The sequence below is a fragment of the Microplitis mediator genome, chromosome 7 (genome assembly GCF_029852145.1).
Source record: "Microplitis mediator isolate UGA2020A chromosome 7, iyMicMedi2.1, whole genome shotgun sequence".
NCBI lineage: Eukaryota > Metazoa > Arthropoda > Insecta > Hymenoptera > Braconidae > Microplitis > Microplitis mediator.
Window position 1 is genome coordinate 27,345,710 of NC_079975.1, and position 25,998 is coordinate 27,371,707.

Sequence of the window (25,998 nt, forward strand, 5' to 3'; positions counted from 1 at the left end):
TGACTGTGTATCTGATCCCCTCCTTTGATCGGATTTTTTTTTTATTTCTATAGTCGTTTGTTGAGTGTTCTCGCCAAGCAGAGCAAAGCAGAGAGCATCAGGGCAGGGAGTTAGGGAGTGAACCGAGTAAGCCGAGTAAACCGAGTAAACGAGAGTGAGAGCAGTTGTGGTCAGTTGAAGGTGGTTTTTTTTAACGTATCGTGTCATATTATTATACAGCGTATATACTTATATATACTACCCATTATTCATTGTTTCCTAACAACTTGTGATTAAATCATACACGATGACGTCGTTTGTAACATTTATTCTTCTCGTTGGTTTTAGTACATCCGTTGTTTATGGTAAATTATTATTTTATTTATTATAACTATAAATAATAAGATAATAAGATGATATTAGTAATTGTAATAATAATTTAGTCCCTGTATTACAATACCCAATGACACGATGAATAATCGTTAAACTTGATATACATTATTTATCAGATATCTCTTATTCTTATCATTTTTATCTAGAATTTTATTATAATTTAATATTAACAATAGAAAATGCGTATTTATTACAGGAAGAATGGATTGTTCATTCGGTACAAGCAATAATGCTTTTGACAAATTTGTCAATAGTTGCCCTCCAATAATAGGAGACCAATCCAAGGAATACTGTTGCTTGAATACAAATGCCGAATTTTATTGCTGTGACGCACAAGAATTTGCACTTAGAACAGGGTAAGAACATCCATTATTATTTATTTTAATAGTTATCTGTATCAAAATATATATAATATATATTTTTTTTTTTTTCATTTATTTTCAGACTAGGAATAATTATTCCTGCTATAATCGCTGTAATTGTTGTGGTGACGTTCTTTGTCTTGTGTATTTCATGTTTGTGCTGCAGTTGTTGTCCATGGTACAAAAGACGCCACCGTGGAACCGTCTATGGAAGTAAGTTTTTATTTTATTTATCATAAATTATTATTATTATCATCATTATTACGTCTTCACTAGCTACTTTATTACTAAAACTATTGTCATTGTAGTTTTATTATGATTATTATTAAAAAAAAAAAAAAAAAAAAAAAAAAAAAATGTCAACAATACGCGATAAAATTGAATGGGTTGAAAATAAAATAGTAGATATATTAAAAGACTGATGAGTCATTTTTTTTCAGGATCCGGTTATGCTTAACTGCATCACGTTACCCAACGAGTATCACTCAAAGGATCATGTTCGATACTTTATTCATTCCAAAATATTCATATTATATTCAAATAATTGCGTACTACATATAAAAACGTACATTATTAAGACAAAACTTTTATAACAACCATTAGTTTGTAATGTTCACTAATGGTTTGATTACTTATATATAAATGCTTTTCTTAGCTATTTTGCTATCGAATTTATAATCGCTTCTTATATTATCAGTATTTTTTGTATTAGTGTATTAAGTATGTACTGGTTACGTGCTTATTAAAAAGAACAAAATTTAATTTATAAGTTAATACAACATACATTCCATTTCTTTATATATATATAAAATTGACAATAATAACGATAATAATAATAATTAATATTATACTTTTATACATATAGTAAATATGTTCCATTTTCAACTTGAAATTTGTATGACATTTTTTATAAAAATAAATATTATTTACTGTGAAAAAAATAAAGAAAATATTTATTATTTGAGGATAAAAAAGAAAAATCCCTATTTCTGTTCCAGGAGTTCAACCAGGTGTAGTAGTAGTCCATCCGGGGAGTAATCCAATGCCAAACCAAACCATTCATACTATTTATCCTCCATATCCCGCTTCAAATCCTCAAGGTAATTTTTTTAAGTAAATATATAATAATAATAAAAATAATAATATATATTAATTAATTTTTTCATGTGTTAAAAATAAAAATATAGTATCAGCATCGGCATATCAAGGACAACCACCACCTTATACTGCCGAGCCGTACGCCAAGCAAGCGCCATATAACCCAAACTATCAACATCAGTAATAGTTAATCACTCTGAATCGTTGCCCTATCATGTGATGGATAATTTTTATTCTGGTGGTCATTTAACAGCAGAATATAAGTGTACAATGATTGATGATATAACAGGAAGCTGAGAACAATATACTACTACTATTACTGCTGTTGCTAGTATAATTAATTATAATGCTCCAGCTTCTTTTTTTTTCAACGAATTATAAAATCTAAAAATTTATTTTTTACATATAAATATCAAATATACTAAACTAAACTATCTTCCTCAGTGTGATAAATATTAATTAAGTTCTTGTTTCGTGTTGAAACTCTTTTATATTGTTAGTTTTCATTTGCTTTTTTACTGCCGTTGATCGACAGATAACTATTATAAAAAAATATATTTCTCTTTATTATGAATGTATTTTTTTCTTCGTCTTTTTTTGCCATTCAAGCGATAAATAATATTTATAATAATGCTCAATTTTTAAAATTATCTGTGTTATATATGAGATTACAATAATTATATTTTTCTAAAAATAACTCTCTGTAATATATCATTAAACAATTGAATTAATATTATGATGGGATGAATCGAATGGAAAATAATTTTTTTAGATCAAAATGTGTGAAAATATCATTAAATATATTTTTAATTTTTATTTCAATATATGTTTTCGTTCTCTCTTTGTCTGTTTTTCTATTCTTCTTAGAATTAGTTTGTTTATTATAAATATAAGATATAAATAATTTCTATTCGTTAATTAATATTATTTTATCATTTGGTAAATCTAGTTAGTGAGCAATTTAAAATATTGACAACCGATTGCGATATAATTTTGCTCCGCCAATTTATAATTAATAATATTGTTTGGATATTTACACTTAGATAAAATTCTAATAATTTTACAAGACCCTGTTATATCTTTCAAAAATTCAATGATAAAAATTATAAATAATAGTTAGGAAAAAATAATTATGTCTCTGACAAACACGGAAATATTAAGACTAAAGATCATCTTTTGAATCGCAAGCACATTGACATATATTACAATCATCCATCTTGCGTTATTGCTATAATACAAAGTCAGGGGCATTGGTACATAATATCATAATAATAATAATAATAAAAATAACAGTTGTTATTTGATTGTCTATCGACATATTCAGGCAAATCGCTTTTAAATTTATGAATTTCCAGTAATATTGTTTAATTTATTAATTGAGCAATGCTAAGGTACTGATGATTGTGGTAAAATAAAAAATAAAATAAAACCCTGTTTAATAATAATAATTATTTTAAGAGATTACACAAGTTGACTGTTGCTGAGGATCATTATCAATATTTTCATAGTTACTACCAACACGATTTGTCTCTTTGCTTGTAGACGAAAACACTTTATTATCCAAAAATTTTTTGTCTTCTGGCACTGTTATTGTTGGTGATGTTGTTGTTGTCGTTGCATCAATAGTAGAAGCAACAGCAGCTGTAGAAGCATGACTTACTGATGAATGTCTTGAACGTGAAATATTTGCACGTTGATTGCTTCCAAATGAAGGGGTGGGACTCGATGATCGACTATCAACAATATCTTGTTCTGTCTGATGCCGTACATGTTGTTCTTGCTGTTGAATTAATTGTTGTTGTTGTTGCAGTTGTTGTTGTTGTTGTTGTTGTTGTTGTTGCTGCTGTTGTTGTTTTACAACAATTAAACGATTGAGCAATGAGGTTTGGCTTTGAATTCCAGACACAAATGCTCTGTATCCAAGACTTGAAAAAAAAAAAAAAAAATAATAATAATAATAATAATAATATAGTTATTAAATTAAAAATAAAAAAAAAAGTTACCATTCAGATTGTGACCATTTCGTTAGAGTAAGAATTCCATCGCGAAGATTTATTATTGAATCTAATGTTTGCATAGGAGCATGAGCTGCTCGTATAGTTCTTGCCATTGCTGAAGCATCTTTTAGCATAGTTGTTAATACAGCTGCCCATCCAACACAACCGGCTTCCAAAAATAATTGAAGAAGATATCTAACTTGAATTTGAGCTCGACTTGTAGGACCACATAGTGACGTTGAATTAATTATTTCTGTTGGTTCGATTGTATCATTGGAAACCCAACAAGTTCCAACAATTGAATCAACATCATCACGCCATATAGTACTGGTATCACTTAGTACACTTGTAGTATCATGATGTACTCTAGGCGTTAATTTTGTTTCAACAATAGGAAACTGTGTTTCAAGGATTGTTGCTGATACTGATGACATTAAACCTCCATAAAGTGGCCTAACACTTGGTAAACTAGTATAACCACTATCTGCTGGTAAATCTGTTGTTGTTGTTGTTAATGCTGATATATTATTATTATTGATATTTATATTATTTGTAAATGTTGTAGTTGTTTGTGTATCATTTTCAGTATATTCAATGGATCGTGATCTAGTAGACATAGTTTGACTAGGTCTTCGTAATTTTTCAATATTTGATAATGATAAAGTAGGATAAGGAAATGAAAAATCTTCATGAACAGCTTTAAGAGCAACAACAAAATCATCAATTTTAGCAGCTCTTTCACGTTCTCTGGCTAACCAAGTAACTAAATGAAAATCTAAACGTGCAGCAAAATGTCCTAAATCAGCAAGTCTACGTGCTGAAAGTAAACGTCTTGCGTGTCTCTGTAATATAACATCAATAAAAAATTCTTCAGCAGATGATTCTTTATTATTATTATTAATATTATTAATATTTTTTTCAGTTTTAATATTTGGTACAGATTTTTTACGTCGTAATACTGCATTACGTGTTTTTTCCAACATTGATGAAGGTGGTGGTGGATGATCTTTATTTATTATATCGTTATTATATTGCAATTTAGGATTTACTGTTGTACTATAACTACGACTACGAGATACTTGCATTGTTCCAAGAACTAATGAAAGATCTTCTTCATGTGGTGATACTGATGGGGTCGGAGGTGGACCTGATGATAATTTACTACTGGCAGTACCGCCCCATGAAGTTCGAGGTGATTCAACATCATTTGGATCAATTGCACGAAGAAAACGTACCAAGTCACGCGATAATTCCCATCTTCCTTGTTCTAATGCCGCATCAAGTAATAATGTTGCATGTTGTCTACTTACTGATGATGGTTCTAAATTTTGAAGAATAATTAAATAACTAGCAGCAGTATCTAATTGTTGTCGCTGTAAACAATCTTGTAATAATTGTTTAGGTGAACCAGCAACTGAAAACAAATAAGGCCACAGTGCTATTTCTGTTTTACGTGCACATTGTACAACTGCTCTTGCCCATACACCAGGAAATTCACGTATAAATTCAACAACACTTGGTAATTGAGCATCTGGTAATGGTTCTTTACTTGTTGCTTCTTCTTCAAGTACCTCGTGAAGTAATAATTCCAATGAATGTGAAAAATATGGTAATGATACACATGATCTTGCTATTTCCCATGCATGATAACCAAGATTACGATGAATAAGTTGCCCAAGTATTTTATGAAGATAAACTTGACTTGTCAATTCAAGTAAACTAAAGGGTAATGAAAATGGTGAATTACTGTCTGATGTATATAAAACAGTATCATTTTCAGCACCAAGAATAATAGCATCTTCAAAAAGTATTGCCAGTGGATAAATTTTTAAATCAAATGGCAACATTATTCTTTTACTCATAAATGTATGAGCATTGTCCTGATGATTACGAGGAAATAATGGTAACCAAACTCTCATTCCGTGAGCACCACAAAATAACCACAATGCTTCTGTAAGATGTGGTTTATCTCTTATTGATTGCCAAGGTACCCAAAAATTTTCAACACAAGAAGCCAAAACATTTGGAGATCCACATGTAAATAACTATAATTTTATTAATAATAATAAATATATAAATATATAAATAATGAAATATTAAAATAATAAATAAAATTCTTACAACTTGAGTATTATCATCGGTACAATATTCACGTTGTACCATTAAAAGTTTTCCAGACACATTTAAAATTAAACTTTCAGGATGTGGATGACTACCAGCTGTTTCAGCTCGTATTGTAGTTAATGTTGCACTAACAACACAAGCTGGATGTACACATAGTCCACCAATATCAACAATTTGGGTTCTTGTTAATTCAATAGTTCCTACACCTTCAATACCTTCAAGTGTCATATCAAATATACTGACTTGAGCATTTGCACAAAATGTAACAAGTTTATCTTTCATTGTATTAACAAGTAATACTTGTGACGGCATTCTGATACTTTTAACATAATTATTATCCAATCTTGTGTCTCGTGGATAAATTCTTATTTCATCTTTATCTTCAATAATAGAATAACTACTGGCAATCATGAATCCTCGATGCCATAAAATACCACCAGTAACTATAAAATCTTTTTCTTGACTTTCATTACCAAAAAGTTTCCATTTACGTGATGATAAAGAATAATGTGCTAATCCTGTTCGTCCAGCAACAGCAATATTTTGTCCTTCATTGTCTATTGCTGTATACTGTAATTTTTTTTTTTTTTTTTTTAATTTATCTATTATTAAATAAAATTATTGAAGTAGAAAAAAAAAAACTTACTCGAATTGGCCAATTTGAACCACTATATACACTTGGTATTGGAACTACTAACCACTGTTTCGATCCGGCTAATGTTTGACAAGTTGTATCATTTGAAATATCATTTCCTAAATGAAAACTTGGTGTATCTGTTGCTACACCACCTAAATTAAGATATAAACGATCTTCACCTTGGAGATATAAATGCCCATGATGTCCCTTAATTAATTAAATAATTTTTTATTATAATAATAATAATAGTAATAATAATTAATAATAATCTTACCATGCATGGATTTACTGTCAGGGGACTTTTTACAAAATCTAATTGAACTAATGAACATTTTTGATTATCCGAGAGTTGATTTACATTATTTTCTTGTTTTATTGACAAACAATTTGGGGATTCTCTGAGCATCCATAATTGATAACCTTCAGCTGACCATTCCTATATAATTATTTAAAAATGTTAATATTAAATATAAAAACAATAATAATAATAATAAAAAGAATACCATTGTATGAACACAGAGAGGATTATCACGAGTAAGATCAACATGTAAACCATAATCCCATTTTAATGTACAGAGTAAAAGTGCTCCAAATGTACTCCAAATAGCTAAACCTCCAGTATCCCAAGCTAAAGCAATAGCGCAGCTATCAGGTGTCCATCTGAGACATGTTACACTACCAGGTTTACCTGGATAGTCTTTTGAGGATAAACAAAGTGTATGAGATACTTCAAGACTACCAGTTGTTTCATCAACATAATAGACAACTCCATGTGAATTTTTACATCCAAATGCAATCAATCTATATTTATGATTAACGGCAGCACACGTTGCATCATCTAAATCTTTAGCCCATATACCTTGTACTTGATTTGGATCAAATTTTAATGATTGAGCAGTTAAAAATGCCGCTTTACCATTACTAAGAACAATTGCAAAACCTCCAACTAATGGAGAATATTCAATATCTGTTACATAAATATTATTATCAGTTATTGGCACAGCAACTGTTGATATTTGTTGATCAACACTAAATGGAATTCTTTTAAGATCTAATGAGTAATCACGATTAGTAGAACCTTCCCATCGTTGTCTTATAATAATACTTGTTTTAGTTGCAACCATAAGTTCATCTCTTATACATACTAATGAACTTATTCCACCATCAATCCATACTGGTATAACAAATGTCAATACAAGAGATGGAATAACTTCTTTTATAAAAAGTTCAGCACTATCACGACGTAAACTTGATACTGGTGAATCTTTTTGTTCATAAAGACCATGATTATCACCTCCACTGTCAGATAATCGATAAAACAGTAAATAACTATCACAAGTCTGTAATTAAATACAAATAATATAATCAAACTGTTACTATTATTATTATTATTATTATTATTATTACTTAACTTACCGCAATTGTTAACATACTGGAATCAGGTTTCCACTGTACCAATAAATTTTCACCATATTTTTCAATAGAATCTTTGGTACGTCTATTAAAAACAATTGGAACGCAAGGCTAAATAAATTTAAATAAAAAATACTCATTATTCAAATATAAACAAATCTATATTTATATATATTAAAAATTTAAGTACTTACTTTACAATACCAAATTGACAATGTATCCCTTGTTAAAATAGCAAATAATATTTTATCTCTGTTACATACAATTGCATTTATTTCATCAGGCTCTGATGGATTTAAAACCCTTGGCCAACCAATTGGGAAGAACATGATTTATCATTTATTTTTTTTACACCTTTCACCAGTATTCAATCACATAATCATTATTATTATTGTTATTATTTTATAAAAAGTAATAAAAAAAGAATGTTGCTGTAATGTTATAGACATTAGTTGTCATCATCATTTATATATATTATAACAAATATGGTGATGATGGTATACCTCATATAAGGTTAATTGTTAATTTATCGTGTAAATGTAGATCAGTTTATATAAACAGCTGTATTACTTGCCTACTTGGTTTAGACGATTTAGACCAACCAACCCAACCAATCACCCACTGCCACCTACACCTACAGTAACTATTTTTTAAATTCTATCAAGTATCTAAATATTACAAAACGATCTCACATGCCGCACACCATAATTTATAATTTAAATATTTAGCTACACAGTACATCACATATCATACATATGACAGCAAGGTACAAAAAAAAAATATTATGACAACTAACCAGCCAATGTTACCAATGTTATGTCTATTATAAGAAAAAATTGTAGCGGCTGTGCTGCTACTCAAAAATTTATTTATCCAGCCTTTAAATAATAATAAAAAAAAGAAAGATAAGTTTACTAATGTCAAGAAAATATTTGGTTAAAATTTCAAGTCTTTTTTTTTGCCTAAATTACTATGAAAATTTTTAGCTGTAATCTCATAAAAAAATAAATAAAATAAAAACATTTAATTATTAAAATTTTTATGAGTGTGAATGTAGCAGACATCAGACAAATTTTAAATTTCAAATAAATAGAGTAAATAATTAATAAAATAAAATTTTTTAAAAATGCGCATTTAAAAAATTTAAAAATTAGTAAGTGCATTTTTTACAAATATTATTTTTTTAAATTATTTACACCATTTATTTTTATTTTTAAATTTGTCTGATGTCTGCTACATTCACACTCATAAATTTTTCACGGTTTTAAAAATGATAATAATAAAAATTAAAAGATGGCAGGGTCGTCGTTTTTTCTCGCATGTACTCGTTAGGTAGACGTTTTGAATATATAAAACAAGCAGAATGTCGATTGGCAAGCAGGACCACTGTGGTGAAGGATGTGTTTACATGTCCTTTAGGAAGGGAAAGTAGGTGTTGAGATCAGGCGTCTCAACTATCTAACATAAGTGTTTACTCTGCCGATTGGTTCACAACAAAAACTGAGTCGGTTAAACTGTGGTCCTCTATTTTTGCTATTTATTTATTCATTTTTAATTTTATTTTATTTATTTTATTTTCCCTGACCCCTTATTTATAATGATAATGACTAATGAAGATGAATATGTTTTTAGAATAAAATTTAAACTACAATTTATTAATATTTTTATATTAAATATTTATTAAATCATCCACTCACACCAATACAAATACTTGATGTTAATAATATATATATATATATATATCAAATAAATAGATATTTTAACATTTTATTATTTTCACAGTATAATTATTATTTAAATAATTTAAGTAATTAATCATTAAAATTAGGTAATGAAACAATACCAGCTTGCATAAAAGATATTGATGCACCGGCAACGTAAGCAAAAACAATAGCTATTCCATCTCCATCCTGATAAAGTCTATTAAGTTCAATTGGTTGTATAAAATTATTATTTTCTTGGCTGCAAATAAAATAAATTAATTTAAATTATTAGACACAATAGTGGCTAAATAAATATTAAAATAAAAAATAATAACATACCTAGTTATTACTAAATGAAACATTGCAGGACCAGGACTTGCTTTTCTATAAAGTTGAGTATTTGAGTAAACTTTGTATGAAATTTTATGATAGCCTCTTTTCTTTCTTACTATTTTTTCTTGAGCTGGTTTTATTATTTTTAATCTATCATAAATTTGTTTTAAATTTGATGAATATTTAGCACCAACAAGTGGTTGTATAGTTTTATTAACAACTTCAACTTGACAGCAGTCTATTTCATCATTATCATCTTCAATAGTTATTGTTTTTGCTTCTTTCCATTTTTTCTTTAACTCTGACCATGAATTAGCCGGAATTTTATCAAACGATGATTTAAATTCAAAATAATCGTCATTATCATTATCATTATTATTATTGTTAGGATTATTATCATCAGTATTTTTTATTTTTACTTTATTACTATTATAATAAATAGGCATATTAGATTTTTGATGATAATTAAAAGCTCTTGAAGGATTAAAAAAACGTGAATTGTGTTGACCAAAAAATTGTTCCATGTTGTAAATTGTTGATTGCTGATAAATATTTGTTATATTTTGTGTTATTGATGCACGTAATGCGTATGTTGCCATAGCAATATTCTTAAAAAAATTAACATGCAATGATGACCATCGATTTGATGACATTATGTTTTGTTGTTGATTTGAATTTATTGAATAATCTGTAGCAACTCCATGATGAGTGAAATTATTTAACGTTTTATTACTATAAGTATTCGTATTATTATTAGCTCCACTTTGATTATGTAAATGTCGATTATTATTATTTCTCGAGCAACGATTTGATTCTAATAAAGTGTTTGGAGGTTTTGATTTGTTATAACTATCAATTGGAATAATTGAATTACATGATTTATTTTTATTATTATTATCTTTTGAATTGAATTTATCATAAGTATGTACAGCTTTTACTGGTTTTATATTATGAGGAATGTATTTACGATCAGTTATAACTACAATCGAATCTTTAGACGCTAAATTAGGAAAGCTATTTAACATTTCCATTCTAGTCAGAGTTCTTGGTATTTCTTCAATCTCATCATCTGACGATTCAATCTTTTTTTTCTTAAATTTTTTAACTGGTACAACCGATGCTTCTGGTAGTGGTGATTGAAACGTACAAGATGTCGTTGGTAATGATGGTACTAATAAATCAATATTATTCATTTTTCTTTTATCAGCTGAAACTAGTTGATTATTTTTATCATTATTACTATTCAACTCCTTATCAGATGTTTTAATCTGAGCCGATAAATCAGTATTTGAATTAGAAAAAGACGATAACGACGACGACGACGACGATGTTAATGGCAATGAAGAAGAAGAAGAAATAATTACTTTATCTGTTCGTTTTGGTAAAAGTTTAACATTACGTTGTATACGAATACCAATAGATGAACCAGATTCTTTATTTGTATTTTTAACTGTAGTTGCAACTAATTTAACTGGATCTACCATTGTTTCAACCGAAACAATATTTAATCGACGTTTACCTTTATCTTTGACATCATTATCAATTTTATTTACAACATTTTCATCACATTCAACTTTTAATTTCTGTTCTTGAATTTCAATTTTTTCAATAATACTATTTATAACAAATTTAGCATCTTTATTTAGATTTTTATTTGTTTTATCATTTAATGAAACACCGGTCATCCATTGACAACTTTCAGGATCAATTATGACTTTTTTTTTTGGTACACTTGTACACTCATCTAATTTTTCATTTATCGAATTTTGATAATAAAATCTTTTCAAACGATATCCCAATTTCGCTAATTGACTATATACTCTATATTCCTCCAATGTACAGTCTGAATTTGGTGAATTGATAAGTAATTCATAAGCTTGTTGTATTGATAGTGAGACATGATTGTAAATTAAATCCAAACAATTCTATTTAAATTAATATATTATTTATTATTATTTATCATTATATTTAAATAAAATAAAATAGTAGTTATACATTACCAATTCTAATTGTAACAAAGCTTCTTCAGGATTTAAATATAAAGTACCACGAAGATCACATCCATAATTATTCCAATCAATACCAGATCTTTTAATTACTTTAACACGTTTTTCTTGGGGCAACCATTCTCCGACCGCTAATTTAGACAATTTTTTAACTCGTTCAACTTTTATTAAATCTCTTTGTGCTTCCAAACATGCATTTATTTGTCGATTTTGAAGCCATGACCCATTTGGTTGAAATAATTTAACTCCAGTTTTAGGTAATACCTTCGATACTTGTTCGAATTCATTTGAAACTCGTGCTCTCAAACTATTTGATTCCAATAGTTCCTTTGCTCTATAATTATTTAAGTATTATTTAAATACCGGTAAACATATATTTTATCTTTAAATATATTAACTTACGTTAAATGTTTTATAAATGATTTCTGATGCTCCTCCTCGTTCATTATTGTTTTATATTTTATATACAATTATTATTATAATCAATAATAAATTTAACTATATTACTTAGTTTTATGTCTTAAAACCTAATTAAAGATTCAGATGTAAATATATTTATATATACTTATACATATTAATGTAAGTATTTTATTTAAAAAAAAAAAAAGAAAAAAATATGGTTATAAACAAATGCAGTGTGGGTTTTTGTAATTTTTATATGTGGATCTGCAGAATCAGCTGAACTAACTTTTGGTGGTGTGTTTTTTGGTATGTAGATTGTAGACACTGGGTATTATTAGTATACAATTGTCACTGTTAGATGTCAGTACTTGATTATTTGTTAAAAATTTGACACTCAGCTGACATCTAGAAGTTAACGGTGTGGCGGCATTGTTATTTATTATGGGGCGAGATAATGATGATGATATTGATGCTAAATGCTTCTAACAGTTTTTTTCAGAGTTTTCTGGTAAATGGTGGGAATTATTTTCATTTCTATCATTATATCCCCATATTCCCCATCAGCTGTATTGCCAATTTGTCAGTGCTGTCAGTGCTGTCAGCGTGTCGGTATCTGTGTGTTATTTATTTTGACAGCTAGATTTAAACAGCAAATAAAGTAAATTTAATGTTATGGAAAATGTTGGAATTAAAATTGAAAGGAAATCAATTGAATTTAAAGATTTTAAAAAATTTAATATTGGACAAAGAGTATTCAACAAACAATACTCAAATATTTATATTGCTCGATTAAAAGCTTTGAAAAATGTTTTAGAAAAAAAATCGATAGAAAAATGGGGTAAATTATTATTATCATTTTTTGTTTTTTGTATTTGTATTTAAATAAATAAATTAATATTTATATTTCTTCAGGCGAATATGAAATATTAAAGATTTCTCAACTTTCTGACGATACAAATTTTAATGAAGAAGAAGAAACGGATAAACTAGTCATACTCATAGGTATTATTTATAAGCATCAAGAATTAAAACCATCTATATTGAAAGAGCTTAGTGATGAACTTGAATTAATACCTCAACCATCAAGATCTAATTATTCATCTGAAAAAGATGAATTATTTCTTGAAGATGAAATGCTTAGGATTAAATTAATCGGTTCGAATATTAACTCAAAAGAAATGGTAACAGGATTGATTTGTAGTGTGCTAGGTTATCAATGTAGTGGTGGAGTATTTTATGTAAGACTTTTTTTTTTGCTAACGTTATCATAATTTTTTGGTAATGAAAATTTAATTTTTTTTTTTTTTTTTCGGTTAGGTCAAAAGTTACTGTATGCCAGGAATATGCTGCCCACAAAATCCCTTATCTTCTCCTTTACTTTTTTCAACAGATAATAAGACGGACAATTATATATTATTATTGTCTGGCTTGGATTTATTAAATAACCCAAATTCATTACATTATCAACTTTTAATCGAGTGGATAAATGGAATGGCCGGAAATGATAAAGTCCAACAAAATTCAGCTTCTATTTCTCAAATAATAATTGCTGGTAAATAAATATTTATATAAGTGATTTTTGATTTTTTTAAATTTCACTAAATAATAAAATAATGATTTGTTTTTTAATAGGAAATAGTATAAAAGGATCTGTTGAAATGTATAATCATAAAGGATACATTAAAATGAAGAATAAATTCACCGCTGTCACAATGGAAACAGTACTGGCATCACATCGTTTTGATAATTTATTGAAAGAAATCATAGCGACATCAAATGTTATTCTCATGCCTGGACAATTCGATCCATCAAATCATTCTATACCGCAGCAGCCTTTACATTCTTGCATTTTACCACAATCTTATAGGTATATATCAATAATATTACATTAACGACAATATTATTTTATGTAAAAAAAAGTATATCATCTTATATTAAAATATTTAAGATATAAAAGTCTTTATGGAGCTACAAATCCTTGGATTGGAAAAATAGGTAATAGAATAGTAGCTGGTTCTAGTGGACAACCAATTGATGATATTATTAAAGTAACGAATTTGATGGATGATTATACGCCATTAGATTGGCTAGAAAAAACATTAAATTGGAGGCATTTTGCACCAACAGCTCCTGATACACTTGCCGCTTATCCATACTTTGAAACGGATCCATTTATTATGGAAGAATGCCCGGATATTTATTTTGTTGGTAATACTAACGAGTATGCAACAAAGTGTGTAATTGGTGAACAAGGACAAATGGTCAGGTTGATATGTATCCCTAAATTTTCAAATACATATACTGCTGTTGTCGTTAATTTATTGTCCTTGGATACTTGGACAATATCATTTTAAAATATATACAGACATAGATATATATATTTAGCATTGCAATATTATTATTAAATTATGTAAATATATTTTTATTGTAACATAGATTTATTTATTTTTTAAATATTAATAATAAATATAATATATTTTGTTTCGATGTTACATCTATAAAGATATTTTTTCTTTTTAATTATACATATAATTATTTATTTCATAAAATACTTTCCACAATGTTGTCTCAATCAACAATCAATATTAGTTTATTACATAAGCTGATTTACTATCACTGTTAAATGCACACTATTACATTTTAGTACGGTACACATAATTATTTAAAAATATTTTTTTTTTTTATTTCCTTATAATTAATATTTGGTGGTTTATTTATACTTTTTTTTTTTATTTTTATTTGATAATACTGGCAATCTGGCACAAATTGATAAAAGATATTTTTCTATATCTAATAAAAGACTAGTCATAAGTTCTTCAAGAGAAAACATGACTAATTTATCGATTAAAATTAATGGTCAGGAGATTAATCTCTGTTAAAAGTTTACAAAAAATGTTTTTTTTTGTACCCTTAAAAGATTTATAATTTTCGTTGATAAACTTTTCCTGAGTTTAAAAAAATAAATATTATAAATTAATTAATGTAAATTTTATCATAAAATATTCCTATTTTTTTTTTTTTTACTTTCTTTGATCCTTTTTAATGAATATTTAAATTGAAATAATTATATATATATATATATGTAATTAATCAATAAATTTTAATTATCTTTCCACAGTGAATTAATTTGAGAAGGGTTGGAAAATGTTTGCATTTCTGGACTAGAAGATCTTGATGATATAGGAGTATTCATATTAAGACAATCATTAATATGATCTGATGTTTCTCCATCGATTATTGGAGTGGTCTGAATATTTGTTGATTGTTCATCATTTCTCATTGCACAAATAACGTCTGTGAGTGCAACAATATAATTTTTAGCAAGTGTCAATGTTTCTATTTTAGATAAACGACGTTCTTTACTGACATGAGGTATCACCTCTCTCAAACTCTATAATTTATAGAAAAAAAGAAAAGAAAAAAGAAAAAAAAGTTATATTACATACATAAATTGATAAAATTCCCAATAGTAGTGTAATAATAAATTTAAAACCTGAAACGCGTTGTTAAGACTGTGCATCCTCATTCGTTCTCTCTCATTGCTTTCCAATCTCCTGAGAGTTCTCTCCCTAGGTGTACACCCACGAGATGATGACTTGGTACTTGTTAAATTATTATTATTATTATTATTATTATTATTATTATTATTATTATTATTTAGTCTTTCAATCCTTCTCGATGTCTTACGTAGTGCCGATACATTTTTATTACTAGAATGTCCTTTATTTTCTAATATCCAATTTTCATTAAAACTGTCTTCATTTGTCATTTCTGATCGCATATTCAATAAACTTGTCTATTATAATCCTTTAATTATATCTATCTATTACATATATTTAAAAATTTTTTTAAAAAATCGGATTATTGATAATTAATAATCACTTACCGGTTAATTGCCGCGACAGAATAATTGGTTTTAGTCAGATGGTCGTTATTATTATTAATAAATATTAACTTTAATTCAATAGATTTAAAAATAATCAACAATAATAGTTATTAAATAAATAAATAAATATAAACAACAAAATTATATTAAAAATATAATATAATATTTAAAACTTATACACACCGAATAATAAGAAAGTTAAAGGAAGAGATACTTGTTGAGCCACGTTTGGACGGCGACTGACGTCGCGACGCCGGGGTGCGGTCGGCGCCGCTTTTCACCCTCCCAACAAATTTCTATCATACACCCTGTGTCATGTTTGGAAAACCAATCCACATTTTTATTCTCTTTTCCGTATTTAATTTATTGTCCCTTTTATATTTATATACATATATTTAATATTCATAATATCCCTTATTTATCTTGTTTATATTTTATTATACAACATAAATCTATTAGATTATATATGTATAGAACAAAAGCTATGACTTGGATTTAGTAAAGACGTATCAGCATTTAATTTAAAATCTTTCATTTTTTATTGTATAATAAAAAAAATGACAAAAGTCAAAGAAATTTTTATGAGAGAATGATGGTGCTATTATAATTAATATTGTCATGGTGATCATGGTGATTATAGCGAGTATCATAATTTAAGTGATCTTTGAAAAAAAGGAAAAAACACCCGTTAGATATTAAATATAGTCACAGAGTTCAATGTGTGGTGTATATATTTGCGCTGGGGCTGGCTACAGGTGGGCGTATGACGTAATTCGCCCACGCGGGCCCTTCATTATCGCAACTCACCACCCGAGCATTCGATCATACGACCACCAACCGTAACAGTTGAGTATGTATCTGTTTGCTTAGTTTTACACAGATGAAGGTGTCGTCCAAACGACTCATGATTGGTCAATTTTTTTTTATAATTTCGTTTTTTTTTCTCTGATAGACTATCATAATAATAATAATGATAGTATTCAAGCTGGAGCTTTTATATTTGAAACACTACTATATTTTATTATAGAGAAATTGAATTATAAAAATATAATAGTATTGAAATAATGTAAATTTTATTATTATTATTATTATTTACATTTTCCACAACAAGTATCACTCTGTTTCTCAAGCTCTGTTTCTGGCTTATAATTAGGTGTCCATGGCCCTAAGCTTGATGATGCATAAAAATCCATTGGATATGGTTTGTCTAAATCATATTTTGAAAGATTTAATGCAACAGCTCCTTCATAAGGAGTTAAAAATGGTTTGTTAAATGCTGTTCCCCAATCAATGCTCAATCGTGGACATGCTATTTGTATAAAGGCATCGATATCATAAAACATTGATATTTTATCGGGAAAAATTTCAGACATCAATATAATAACATTTTTCTTTCCTAAATATTCAATTCTTTTCTCAAGAGACTTTAATACAATTGGATTACCTTGGCGTCCAAGGGTTCCAAGAATAAGGCCGATTGTATTTCCATTTTTTGCATTTTCAATAGCATTTTGTCTAACAACTCGCATTGTATCGTGATCGTAAAATTCTTGACTAAGTTTTTTTTCATAAGGATCATATCTATAAGCACAAAGCTTTGGATTTGCAATCATAGCTGCTTCTAAATGAAAACGTCCATCGCCAATATAAATTAAAGCATCTGCACATCGTATTTGTGGTGCAGTACATCCTAATATCTATTTTTTAAATAAAATAAATACTCAATAAAAATAATAATAATAATAATATTGATAAAAAATATAATTACTTCTCCAGGGCTCAAAGGTTTACTTTGAGGAACAGTCGTTTCATATCCTCCATTTCTCATTTCTTTAGCAATAACTTGTAAAGTTCCAGCAAATTGAATTGTACTAACGAGAGCTATTTTAGTTATTACGGGTAATGTTGCTTTTAAACAATCTATACAATGTGCTGTATCGATTTTTATGTCCACAAATATGTATAAAACTTTAATACCTTGAGTTTGATCAATCGGTATTAAGCATGAATGCCCATAATGAATTAAAAGATGAATATTTAAAGCACGAGCAGTAAAATCATCTACACAGCATGCTCCTATAAAATTTATTCATGATTAATTACAAATTTATTTTTTAATATTTATAATAATGATAGAAAAACAATAGAAATAAAATTTATATGTACCATAAGTAACGTCACCCATAATAACAGTTTCAGCCTCGGTAAAATCTTGAATTATATCAGCTATTGTTGTTGCATAAATTAAAAGACCTTCAGGCATTTGAAGTGCAACTCTTTTGGCTTTTAATTCTCGTATTCTCCATATTGTTTTGTGAATTTCAAAATTATAATTTTCAGGTAAAGCTGCAATAGCAGCATTCAATATTTGATCATTTAATAATTCTTGAGGTATTTTATTTACACGAACAGCTCCGGCTTTAAAAACTTTCCTTACTGGTTTAGCTTTAACCACTATTACTGATGATGATAATAAATTATCATTATTATTACTATTATCTTCAGTACTCATTATTGTTTTAAATTAATTTAAAGGTTATTTTTTATTTTTTAAGTAATATCAAATTTTTTTCTAGACAATATATTTATTTGATAAATATATATCAGTATTAATATTTGACAGGTTATGATTATAAAAATAAAACAGTGCTCACTGCCTGCAAAAAAAAAAAAAATGAAAGAATCTGCTGTTGATTGGTATATACCGATAGTTGTTGTTAAATAGCTACTGTACTAACTATCGTTAACATTAACAATGATAATTTACAAAAACAAAAAGTGAGACGTTATAACTTTTAAATTATTATTTCATCAATATTTTAAGTTTGTAAATCTTACTAAGTTATAAATAAATAGGATTTATTTTGAAATCCGTGGTTGTTAGTATATGTAATAATACGATTAAAGAGGACGAAATACGATGCGATTGAATATTACGCTTTACACACCCCGTTGACATTGAGTTTACCTTGAAATTTACTAAATCAAGAACCAAGAACCGGATTTTTTTTTCTTTTTCTTTTTTTTATCATCTCTCCTTTACTCATCATTCTATTATATATTATTATATGTACAAACAACAACAGCATTCTACTTACCATTACTCACCCTATACCTCAAAATAATAATAATAATAATTTTGTTGTCCGTAGTCCGTTAGTCATTTCGTTTGTAAATCTCAACTAGACAACAAGTTTGTAATTTTTCATAAAAAATAATTAATTTGGCTGATTTATTAAATTATTACAATGAATAAATTTATTTTTAAAGTATTTTTTGTTATTACTATTATTGTAGCATCGTCTAAAATAAGTAAGTTTTATTATAAAATATAAACTAAGTAGATTTTAATAGGTAAGACAGAGATAATTTATATTTTTTTTTTTTAATTTTAGTTACTGATGCTCAGAGAACTCCAACAATATCTTATATATCTCAGGAACAAATTACAGATATTGGAAAATCTGTTGAATTAAAGTGTTCAGTAGAATACGGTGATGAGTATCCTGTTTTATGGATTAAATTAAATAATGGAGGAAGAGAACAAATGCCAATATCTTCTCAAACTTCTCTAATTGTTGGAGATAATAGATTTTCAGTTACGTACAATAGTGAAAATTCAACTTACACTCTTCAAGTAATAAAAACACGATTTATTATAATTATTATTAAAATGAATTTTAATTTAAAAATATATATAAAAAAAATTTTTTTTTTAAGATAAATAATATTCAAGAAACAGATGCTGGTTTTTATCAATGTAGAGTACAAATTGCTTTGAATAATCGTATTGATGCACAAGTTGAATTGCAAATACGACGTGAGCCATCAATAAGTGATAATTCAACTTCGAATTTTGTAACTACTGAAGGAAAAACTGTACAACTTGAGTGTTATGCTAATGGTTTTCCAAAACCAACTATCACATGGCGCAGACAATCAATGCCTTTTTCTACTGGAGGATTAATTTATAAGTATAAATTTTTAATTATTGTTACTATAATATATAATTGTTATTTATTAAATAATAATTATTTAATAGAGGAAATGTATTGACAATTACATCAATTAAAAAAGAAGATCGTGGAATATACTATTGTATTGCTACAAATGGAGTTGGCCGCGGACACCGACGTATTATAAATGTTGAAGTTGAATTTGCGCCAGTAGTTACAGCTAAACGTCCTCGTTTAAGTCAAGCTTTGTTGTACGATATGGATTTAGAGTGCCATGTAGAAGCTTATCCTCCACCTGCAATAACATGGCTTAAAGATGATGAGGAACTTAGTAATAATCAACATTATCGTATATCACATTTTGCAACTGCTGATGAAATAACTGACACAACTCTTCGTGTTATAACGATTGAAAAAAGACAATTTGGAAAATTTATTTGCAAAGCTTATAATAAATATGGGACCTCTAATACGACAATTGAGTTATCTGGTAAAATTATTTATTATTTTTATTATCATATATCTAATGTGCTATTATTTATATTTTTTTATTTTTTTTTTCAGAATCAATTATTCCAGTATGCCCACCAGCTTGTAACTATTGATTTTATTTCAATTTATTAAATAGTTAAATAAATATTATTTACTTAATATTTACCATATCAATTCAATTTTGATAATTAAACAAAATAAATTCATGGAAAAAATGTTTGTTTTATTATTTTTAAATTCTGTACTTGATAGATAGAGTTATCAAATATATAACATAATTTAAATAATTTATTTTAAAATTATACACAATTTTAAATCACACCAAAAATGACGAACTCACACCAACTGGTCCCATGGTGTAATGGTTAGCACTCTGGACTTTGAATCCAGCGATCCGAGTTCAAATCTCGGTGGGACCTTGCTTGTATATTCTTTTTTTTTTTTTTTTATTATTATTTTAAGTGTTTTAAACATGGTCAAACGAAAGAATTGTCCATTAATCTTTAAATACTTAGCAATAATTTTCATCTATCTTAAAATAGACAGAAGAAAAAAAAAATAATAATTTTATTTGTCAACAACTACTGATTATTTCTATCTATTTGATGAAGATGTTACCTGTTTAATTATCCAAGCTTGATATTATTAGAAAATAAATATAGACAATAAATTTAATTGATTTTACCTTGGTTTTGTAATAACAACAGAATTAAATTGTTGTGTTATTATTGAAAAACAAATGGGTTGAGTGGGAGAACATGAAGCACAGAAGCCAAAAGCAATCAAGCAATGTAAAAGTAAGTAAATAATTGCTATTGTTTTTATTCTTTTTGTATAGAATTGTAACTAGTGTGCCATCTATTAATTATCATTATCTGACGGCTGGGATTTGTAATGAGATTGTGACGTAAGATGTCATTATGTGTCGTCCGGTAGCTTATGTAGCTACGAAAAAAATCAGCAGAGTGGCAGCACAAACACACGCACCAGGACAGCACACGATATATCACACAAAGCCGGATAAGGAAGATGGCCGCCATCAGCTATCAGTCGTGATCAGTCGCCACTCGCCAGGTCGCCATCATTCTATAGTGCTTAGAGCCTCATTTTTTTTTCATAAATACATTTTTCGTTTTAATAATATACATATACATAAAAAAACGTAAAAAAAGTGTTGTTGTAGCATATAAAAATATTAGATAAAGTGGATTATTGTTAAATAATATTATTGTGTTAATAACAGTCGTAAAAGGTGTAAGTTGCCGACTGACGGCATAAATTCCCGCTCCAAGTCACGCTGCTACATGATTTTATTTTATTGCATTGCAATATTATATGATATGATGATGGTCTATTCCGTGTGGTAAGGCCGCCAAGACCGACACTAAACGACACGCGCCCAATTTTTTTATATTATATATTCTATTTATCCGGTTTTTATTTTTATTATTTTTTTTATAAATTTATAACATAATTTTATATTTTATACTTATAATTATTGATGATAAAGTTGATAGTACTATAATAATCAAATGATTAAATAAACTCTCAATTAAAAAATTATGGGTAATTTAATAATTGCAGCTATTCAATTTAAGGTAAATAAATTAAATATTTTATTAATAATAATAATAATAATAATATTAATAATTATAATTATAAATTTCCAGATTGAGATATTGAATATATTTAAAATATAAATAGATTAAGTAAGGTAGATAAAATAAGGTATGCCTGCTGTGAGCGTATGTGATCCGGTAGCGGCAGCACTCCGACATTCATTGGAGGCTGGTCAATCAAAGTCCTCGACAGAGGATATAACTATTTCACTAACTACCGGAGCATCAAGAATTTTACAGACTGAACTAAAATATGAAGAAACGGATGATTATCAATCAACAGTTTTGGATAAACTTAAATCCAAATATATTGTATTAAATCTTCCAAATAATACAAATTATAATCTATCGGATAACAACAATAATACAGGAATTATTTGTCGTAAAAAAAACGAACAAAATAAAATGATAAGGCCTTCATTACCAGAACCAAAAACAACACTATATAAACCACAAAATGTCAACTTGGGTTGGAGTGGATCATTCCCAGTAGGTGCTGGATTAATAAATGTTGGAAATACATGTTATTTAAACAGTACTTTACAAGCATTATTTCACGTACCGGCTCTTGTTAATTGGTTACTCTCAGACATTCATCATAATTCAAAATGTGAACAAAATGGTAATAATAAATATATTTATATTATTATTATTATTATTATTATTTAAAATATAAAATAATATAATTTTTTTTTTCTTAGAAGGCGGTGGAGAATGTCTTACCTGTGCAATGGCAAAAACACTTCAATTTAGCCATGAAAAATCTGGCAATGCTATTAAACCATTTTATATATATAATAAATTAAAGTGTAATAATTTTACTATTATTTTTATAATTATAATAATTATTATTATTTTATTAATTAATATAATTTCAACAGTAATTTGCCGGACAATGGTACCAGGACAACAAGAAGATGCCCATGAATTTTTACGTTATTTACTTGAAGGAATGGAACGTGCTTATCTCCATCGTTGTAAAGCAACTAAATTAGATAATTATTCAAAAGAAACAACCCCTATAAATCAAATATTTGGTGGTTATATTCGTACTGAAGTTAAGTGTCTTAAATGCCAACATGTTTCAACAACTTTTCAACATTTTCAAGATTTATTGGTAGATATTCGTAAAGCAAATTCACTAGATGAAGCATTAACAAGTTATTTTAGCCGTGAAGAATTGGATAATAATGATTACAAATGTGAAGCATGTAAAAAACGTGTTCCAGCAACAAAACAATTTAGCTTGGAACAACCACCAAAAGTACTTTGCGTTCAATTAAAACGTTTTAGTGTACTTGGTAATAAAATATCACGTCACATAGGATTTAAACAAAATATAAATATGGGACCGTATTTGTGGCGAGAACCTGGTGAACCTCCAAGAAAGCTTAACTATAAATTAATGTCAATTATAACTCATGTGGGACCATCTGTTGGATGTGGACATTATACAGCTGTTGCACAAGTATCCTCTGGCCAATATTATTCATTTGATGATTCCTGTGTACGTTCGATAAATATTTCAAATGTATTAAATACAAATGCTTACATTATGATTTTTGAAATGGAATCTCCATCTACTAATAATCAACTGCCACAATCTATAAAACATAATGGTTTATCAAATATTAAAACAATTTCAAATGGTTGTTCATTTAAATCATCAAGTCCTAAACCTTCAACTTCGGGACTAGTTGCTACTACTACTAATGGATTTGTCAAATCTAATGGTTCTTGTAACAAAATTCGTAATTCTGATTCTCCTTCTTCGTCTTCTTCATCTTCATCATCACCTTCACCTTCAATCATTGGACCTCAACTGCCCTCATCTAAATTTACATTTGAACAACAAAATAATAATTCTCAAACTGCTCAACAACATAAAAATAATAATTTTATTGGACCACTATTGCCACAAAAATTTTCATCAGACAAGACCCAACCCAGACTTGTTATGCATATTAAAAATGGAAAAGTATTTAATGGAAATAATAACAATAACAACAACAATAGTTTGGTACCGTACGATGGCTCAAGTGACGAAGAAGAAAATATAACATTAAACTCCTCCAAAAATAATAATAATAATAATTCTTCCACTATTAAATCTTCAACGAGTATTTCTAATGGTGTATCCAAATCTCATAATAAAGATTTAACAATAGATATAAATAATAAATCACCAACAATAGCTACGAAAACAGAATTGAAAACTATTAAATCTATCAGTACGACTACACAAAAATCTATACCAACACCTATTTCTACATCAAATGGATCATCAAGCAATAATAATAATAATAATAATAATAATAATAATAATAATAATAATTCTGCTGGCCAGAAACAACAAAATGGTAAATTTGAAAATAATAACAATAGTAATAATAATAATAATAATAATAACAACAAATTATCTGAAACAAATGGCAAAGATAAATGGCATCAACCTATTCGAATAAAAACAAATAGCAGTTTAGATGATAAAATTCAAACAAAAGCTGCAAGTAGTATAAGTGGTTGGGAAGTTTCAAAAGATGCTCCTTCTCCAACTTCAGCAGCTACACCGAATGGTTGGTCTGTCACCGATAACAACAAGTAAGTTTTTTGTTTTTAATGTTTAATATTTTAAAAATAATCAATCATAATTAAATTATAATTAAAATAATTTACAGAGAAGAAAATAAAAAGTCTAATCATACAACAACTATAAGCTCGACACCAAGCGCAGCAGCGCCACGTAATTTCAATGGAACAAATCGTTCTGATACAGTATCACATTTGTATAAAATGTCACATCGTGGTTATGGATCTAATTCAGGTAAATATTTATATACATAATAAACAAACTATCATTACTTTAGATAATATATTTATGTATTATTACTTATGTATTAGTTACAAGTTGGAATGGCAGCAGAGCACATATGGATCGTGAAGTAGATAATGAACGACGCGAAGAACGTAAACGTCATTTTAATCCTGATGATGAAGAAATGGATCGAGGAAGAACGAAAAAACTTAAAAGTCACCGAGAGTATGAAAGTCGTTCAAATCCAGGATACAATCCTTTTCAAGAATATCAGAATGGAAAATCTTGGAATCGATCAAACGGTGGTGGAAATTATCGAAGATACTATGATACTTCCAGTCATAGTCGACAGAGTCATGGAAATTATAGACATCATAGATACCATAATAATCATCGTGATCACTATCATCGTAGGTAGAATGCATTATATTAACGATTAATTATACTAAAATTTAATTAATTTAATGTTATTGAATAGCCTTTGAGGCGCAAGCAATAGTATTGCTGAATATTTATAACAAAAGGACATGCGTTGCATTTTACAAGCATTAGGCATATTTTTAGTAGTTATGAAAATAGAATATATAATTTTAATTTAAGGAGATTGTGGTAATTTAAATAATTTAAATTGAGGGAAACGAGTTCCATAACATACAATTATTATTATTCTCTAAAAAAATAATACTGATTTATTAAATACGCTCAGTTTACATGTAAGAGTTACTATAATTGAATAAAATTTAAAACCAAAGTTTTTTTTTTTTCTTTCTTTTTGCAAGAATT

At 27.6% G+C, this 25,998-nt stretch overlaps 8 protein-coding genes and 1 non-coding gene across 12 annotated transcripts; 5 read left to right on the top strand and 4 right to left on the bottom strand.

Annotated features, from left to right (window-relative positions):
* The first annotated feature begins 77 nt into the window (after window positions 1-77).
* LOC130671754 (protein shisa-5-like) lies at window positions 78-2,268 on the top strand. The gene is made up of 5 exons (XM_057475827.1): window positions 78-344; window positions 569-728; window positions 817-947; window positions 1,733-1,834; window positions 1,922-2,268. Exons 1-5 carry the CDS (start codon window positions 287-289, stop codon window positions 2,014-2,016), a joined length of 546 nt encoding a protein of 181 aa, XP_057331810.1. The 5' UTR covers window positions 78-286; the 3' UTR covers window positions 2,017-2,268.
* LOC130671746 (guanine nucleotide exchange factor subunit Rich) lies at window positions 1,070-8,798 on the bottom strand. The gene is made up of 9 exons (XM_057475817.1): window positions 8,507-8,798; window positions 8,198-8,434; window positions 8,007-8,114; window positions 7,094-7,930; window positions 6,865-7,026; window positions 6,600-6,797; window positions 5,951-6,523; window positions 3,836-5,874; window positions 1,070-3,757 (listed from the first exon to the last, which is right to left on the bottom strand). The coding sequence occupies exons 2-9, from the start codon at window positions 8,330-8,332 to the stop codon at window positions 3,286-3,288; spliced, it is 4,524 nt and encodes a 1,507-aa protein (XP_057331800.1). The 5' UTR covers window positions 8,333-8,434; window positions 8,507-8,798; the 3' UTR covers window positions 1,070-3,285.
* Window positions 8,799-9,673: 875 nt separating this feature from the next.
* LOC130671579 (putative uncharacterized protein DDB_G0277255) lies at window positions 9,674-12,738 on the bottom strand. The gene is made up of 4 exons (XM_057475550.1): window positions 12,448-12,738; window positions 12,040-12,379; window positions 10,046-11,964; window positions 9,674-9,965 (listed from the first exon to the last, which is right to left on the bottom strand). The coding sequence occupies exons 1-4, from the start codon at window positions 12,489-12,491 to the stop codon at window positions 9,815-9,817; spliced, it is 2,454 nt and encodes an 817-aa protein (XP_057331533.1). The 5' UTR covers window positions 12,492-12,738; the 3' UTR covers window positions 9,674-9,814.
* A 173-nt stretch (window positions 12,739-12,911) lies between these two features.
* On the top strand, window positions 12,912-14,929 carry LOC130671583 (DNA polymerase delta subunit 2-like). The gene is made up of 5 exons (XM_057475558.1): window positions 12,912-13,285; window positions 13,360-13,685; window positions 13,765-13,999; window positions 14,080-14,314; window positions 14,396-14,929. Exons 1-5 carry the CDS (start codon window positions 13,120-13,122, stop codon window positions 14,799-14,801), a joined length of 1,368 nt encoding a protein of 455 aa, XP_057331541.1. The 5' UTR covers window positions 12,912-13,119; the 3' UTR covers window positions 14,802-14,929.
* A 47-nt stretch (window positions 14,930-14,976) lies between these two features.
* Window positions 14,977-16,228, bottom strand: LOC130671587 (protein dimmed-like). Its single transcript, XM_057475566.1, has 2 exons — window positions 15,941-16,228; window positions 14,977-15,838 (listed from the first exon to the last, which is right to left on the bottom strand). Exons 1-2 carry the CDS (start codon window positions 16,226-16,228, stop codon window positions 15,548-15,550), a joined length of 579 nt encoding a protein of 192 aa, XP_057331549.1. The 3' UTR covers window positions 14,977-15,547.
* Window positions 16,119-19,229, bottom strand: LOC130671584 (2-(3-amino-3-carboxypropyl)histidine synthase subunit 1). 3 transcript variants are annotated; one of them, XM_057475562.1, is made up of 5 exons: window positions 19,072-19,229; window positions 18,500-18,990; window positions 18,102-18,409; window positions 16,334-18,030; window positions 16,119-16,254 (listed from the first exon to the last, which is right to left on the bottom strand). In XM_057475562.1, the coding sequence occupies exons 2-4, from the start codon at window positions 18,843-18,845 to the stop codon at window positions 17,422-17,424; spliced, it is 1,263 nt and encodes a 420-aa protein (XP_057331545.1). In that variant the 5' UTR covers window positions 18,846-18,990; window positions 19,072-19,229; the 3' UTR covers window positions 16,119-16,254; window positions 16,334-17,421. The 3 variants fall into 3 exon arrangements, with proteins under 3 accessions (XP_057331545.1, XP_057331542.1, XP_057331543.1); XM_057475559.1 differs by having other exon boundaries at window positions 16,131-16,270; XM_057475560.1 differs by having other exon boundaries at window positions 16,131-16,270; window positions 18,500-19,088.
* A 106-nt stretch (window positions 19,230-19,335) lies between these two features.
* On the top strand, window positions 19,336-21,066 carry LOC130671585 (lachesin-like). The gene is made up of 5 exons (XM_057475563.1): window positions 19,336-19,645; window positions 19,729-19,970; window positions 20,054-20,307; window positions 20,376-20,779; window positions 20,854-21,066. The coding sequence occupies exons 1-5, from the start codon at window positions 19,582-19,584 to the stop codon at window positions 20,892-20,894; spliced, it is 1,005 nt and encodes a 334-aa protein (XP_057331546.1). The 5' UTR covers window positions 19,336-19,581; the 3' UTR covers window positions 20,895-21,066.
* Window positions 21,067-21,128: 62 nt separating this feature from the next.
* Trnaq-uug (transfer RNA glutamine (anticodon UUG)) lies at window positions 21,129-21,200 on the top strand. Its single transcript has one exon. It is a non-coding gene; the product is annotated as a tRNA-Gln (tRNA).
* Window positions 21,201-21,793: 593 nt separating this feature from the next.
* Window positions 21,794-25,887, top strand: LOC130671578 (ubiquitin carboxyl-terminal hydrolase 36). Of its 2 annotated transcripts, none has more exons than XM_057475549.1 (6): window positions 21,794-22,379; window positions 22,452-23,022; window positions 23,105-23,209; window positions 23,282-25,001; window positions 25,079-25,224; window positions 25,302-25,887. In XM_057475549.1, the coding sequence occupies exons 2-6, from the start codon at window positions 22,512-22,514 to the stop codon at window positions 25,631-25,633; spliced, it is 2,814 nt and encodes a 937-aa protein (XP_057331532.1). In that variant the 5' UTR covers window positions 21,794-22,379; window positions 22,452-22,511; the 3' UTR covers window positions 25,634-25,887. The 2 variants fall into 2 exon arrangements, with proteins under 2 accessions (XP_057331532.1, XP_057331531.1); XM_057475548.1 differs by having other exon boundaries at window positions 23,102-23,209; window positions 25,302-25,885.
* Window positions 25,888-25,998: the final 111 nt, after the last annotated feature.

What these genes read in the sequence shown, in the direction of transcription:
- LOC130671584 (XM_057475562.1), bottom strand. Translation starts at nt 18,845, where the DNA reads ATGAGTACTGAAGATAATAGTAATAATAATGATAATTTATTATCATCA. An exon ending in TATGGGTGACGTTACTTATG is followed by an intron (nt 18,410 to 18,499) that starts GTACATATAAAT and finishes TAAATTTTATAG; the next exon opens with GAGCATGCTGTGTAGATGAT. An exon ending in AACCTTTGAGCCCTGGAGAA is followed by an intron (nt 18,031 to 18,101) that starts GTAATTATATTT and finishes TTTAAAAAATAG; the next exon opens with ATATTAGGATGTACTGCACC.
- LOC130671578 (XM_057475548.1), top strand. Translation starts at nt 22,512, where the DNA reads ATGCCTGCTGTGAGCGTATGTGATCCGGTAGCGGCAGCACTCCGACAT. An exon ending in TTCAAAATGTGAACAAAATG is followed by an intron (nt 23,023 to 23,101) that starts GTAATAATAAAT and finishes TTTTTTTCTTAG; the next exon opens with AAGGCGGTGGAGAATGTCTT. An exon ending in TATATATAATAAATTAAAGT is followed by an intron (nt 23,210 to 23,281) that starts GTAATAATTTTA and finishes TAATTTCAACAG; the next exon opens with TAATTTGCCGGACAATGGTA.
- LOC130671754 (XM_057475827.1), top strand. Translation starts at nt 287, where the DNA reads ATGACGTCGTTTGTAACATTTATTCTTCTCGTTGGTTTTAGTACATCC. An exon ending in TAGTACATCCGTTGTTTATG is followed by an intron (nt 345 to 568) that starts GTAAATTATTAT and finishes TATTTATTACAG; the next exon opens with GAAGAATGGATTGTTCATTC. An exon ending in CCGTGGAACCGTCTATGGAA is followed by an intron (nt 948 to 1,732) that starts GTAAGTTTTTAT and finishes TTTCTGTTCCAG; the next exon opens with GAGTTCAACCAGGTGTAGTA.
- LOC130671585 (XM_057475563.1), top strand. Translation starts at nt 19,582, where the DNA reads ATGAATAAATTTATTTTTAAAGTATTTTTTGTTATTACTATTATTGTA. An exon ending in ACTGGAGGATTAATTTATAA is followed by an intron (nt 20,308 to 20,375) that starts GTATAAATTTTT and finishes ATTATTTAATAG; the next exon opens with AGGAAATGTATTGACAATTA. An exon ending in TACGACAATTGAGTTATCTG is followed by an intron (nt 20,780 to 20,853) that starts GTAAAATTATTT and finishes TTTTTTTTTCAG; the next exon opens with AATCAATTATTCCAGTATGC.
- LOC130671587 (XM_057475566.1), bottom strand. Translation starts at nt 16,228, where the DNA reads ATGCGATCAGAAATGACAAATGAAGACAGTTTTAATGAAAATTGGATA. An exon ending in GTCTTAACAACGCGTTTCAG is followed by an intron (nt 15,839 to 15,940) that starts GTTTTAAATTTA and finishes TATAAATTATAG; the next exon opens with AGTTTGAGAGAGGTGATACC.
- LOC130671583 (XM_057475558.1), top strand. Translation starts at nt 13,120, where the DNA reads ATGGAAAATGTTGGAATTAAAATTGAAAGGAAATCAATTGAATTTAAA. An exon ending in GTAGTGGTGGAGTATTTTAT is followed by an intron (nt 13,686 to 13,764) that starts GTAAGACTTTTT and finishes TTTTTCGGTTAG; the next exon opens with GTCAAAAGTTACTGTATGCC. An exon ending in ATTTTACCACAATCTTATAG is followed by an intron (nt 14,315 to 14,395) that starts GTATATATCAAT and finishes AAAATATTTAAG; the next exon opens with ATATAAAAGTCTTTATGGAG.
- LOC130671746 (XM_057475817.1), bottom strand. Translation starts at nt 8,332, where the DNA reads ATGTTCTTCCCAATTGGTTGGCCAAGGGTTTTAAATCCATCAGAGCCT. An exon ending in CCAGTATGTTAACAATTGCG is followed by an intron (nt 7,931 to 8,006) that starts GTAAGTTAAGTA and finishes ATTTAATTACAG; the next exon opens with ACTTGTGATAGTTATTTACT. An exon ending in TGACAGTAAATCCATGCATG is followed by an intron (nt 6,798 to 6,864) that starts GTAAGATTATTA and finishes TAATTAATTAAG; the next exon opens with GGACATCATGGGCATTTATA.
- LOC130671579 (XM_057475550.1), bottom strand. Translation starts at nt 12,491, where the DNA reads ATGAACGAGGAGGAGCATCAGAAATCATTTATAAAACATTTAAC. An exon ending in TCATTTATAAAACATTTAAC is followed by an intron (nt 12,380 to 12,447) that starts GTAAGTTAATAT and finishes AAATAATTATAG; the next exon opens with AGCAAAGGAACTATTGGAAT. An exon ending in CTTTGTTACAATTAGAATTG is followed by an intron (nt 11,965 to 12,039) that starts GTAATGTATAAC and finishes TAATTTAAATAG; the next exon opens with AATTGTTTGGATTTAATTTA.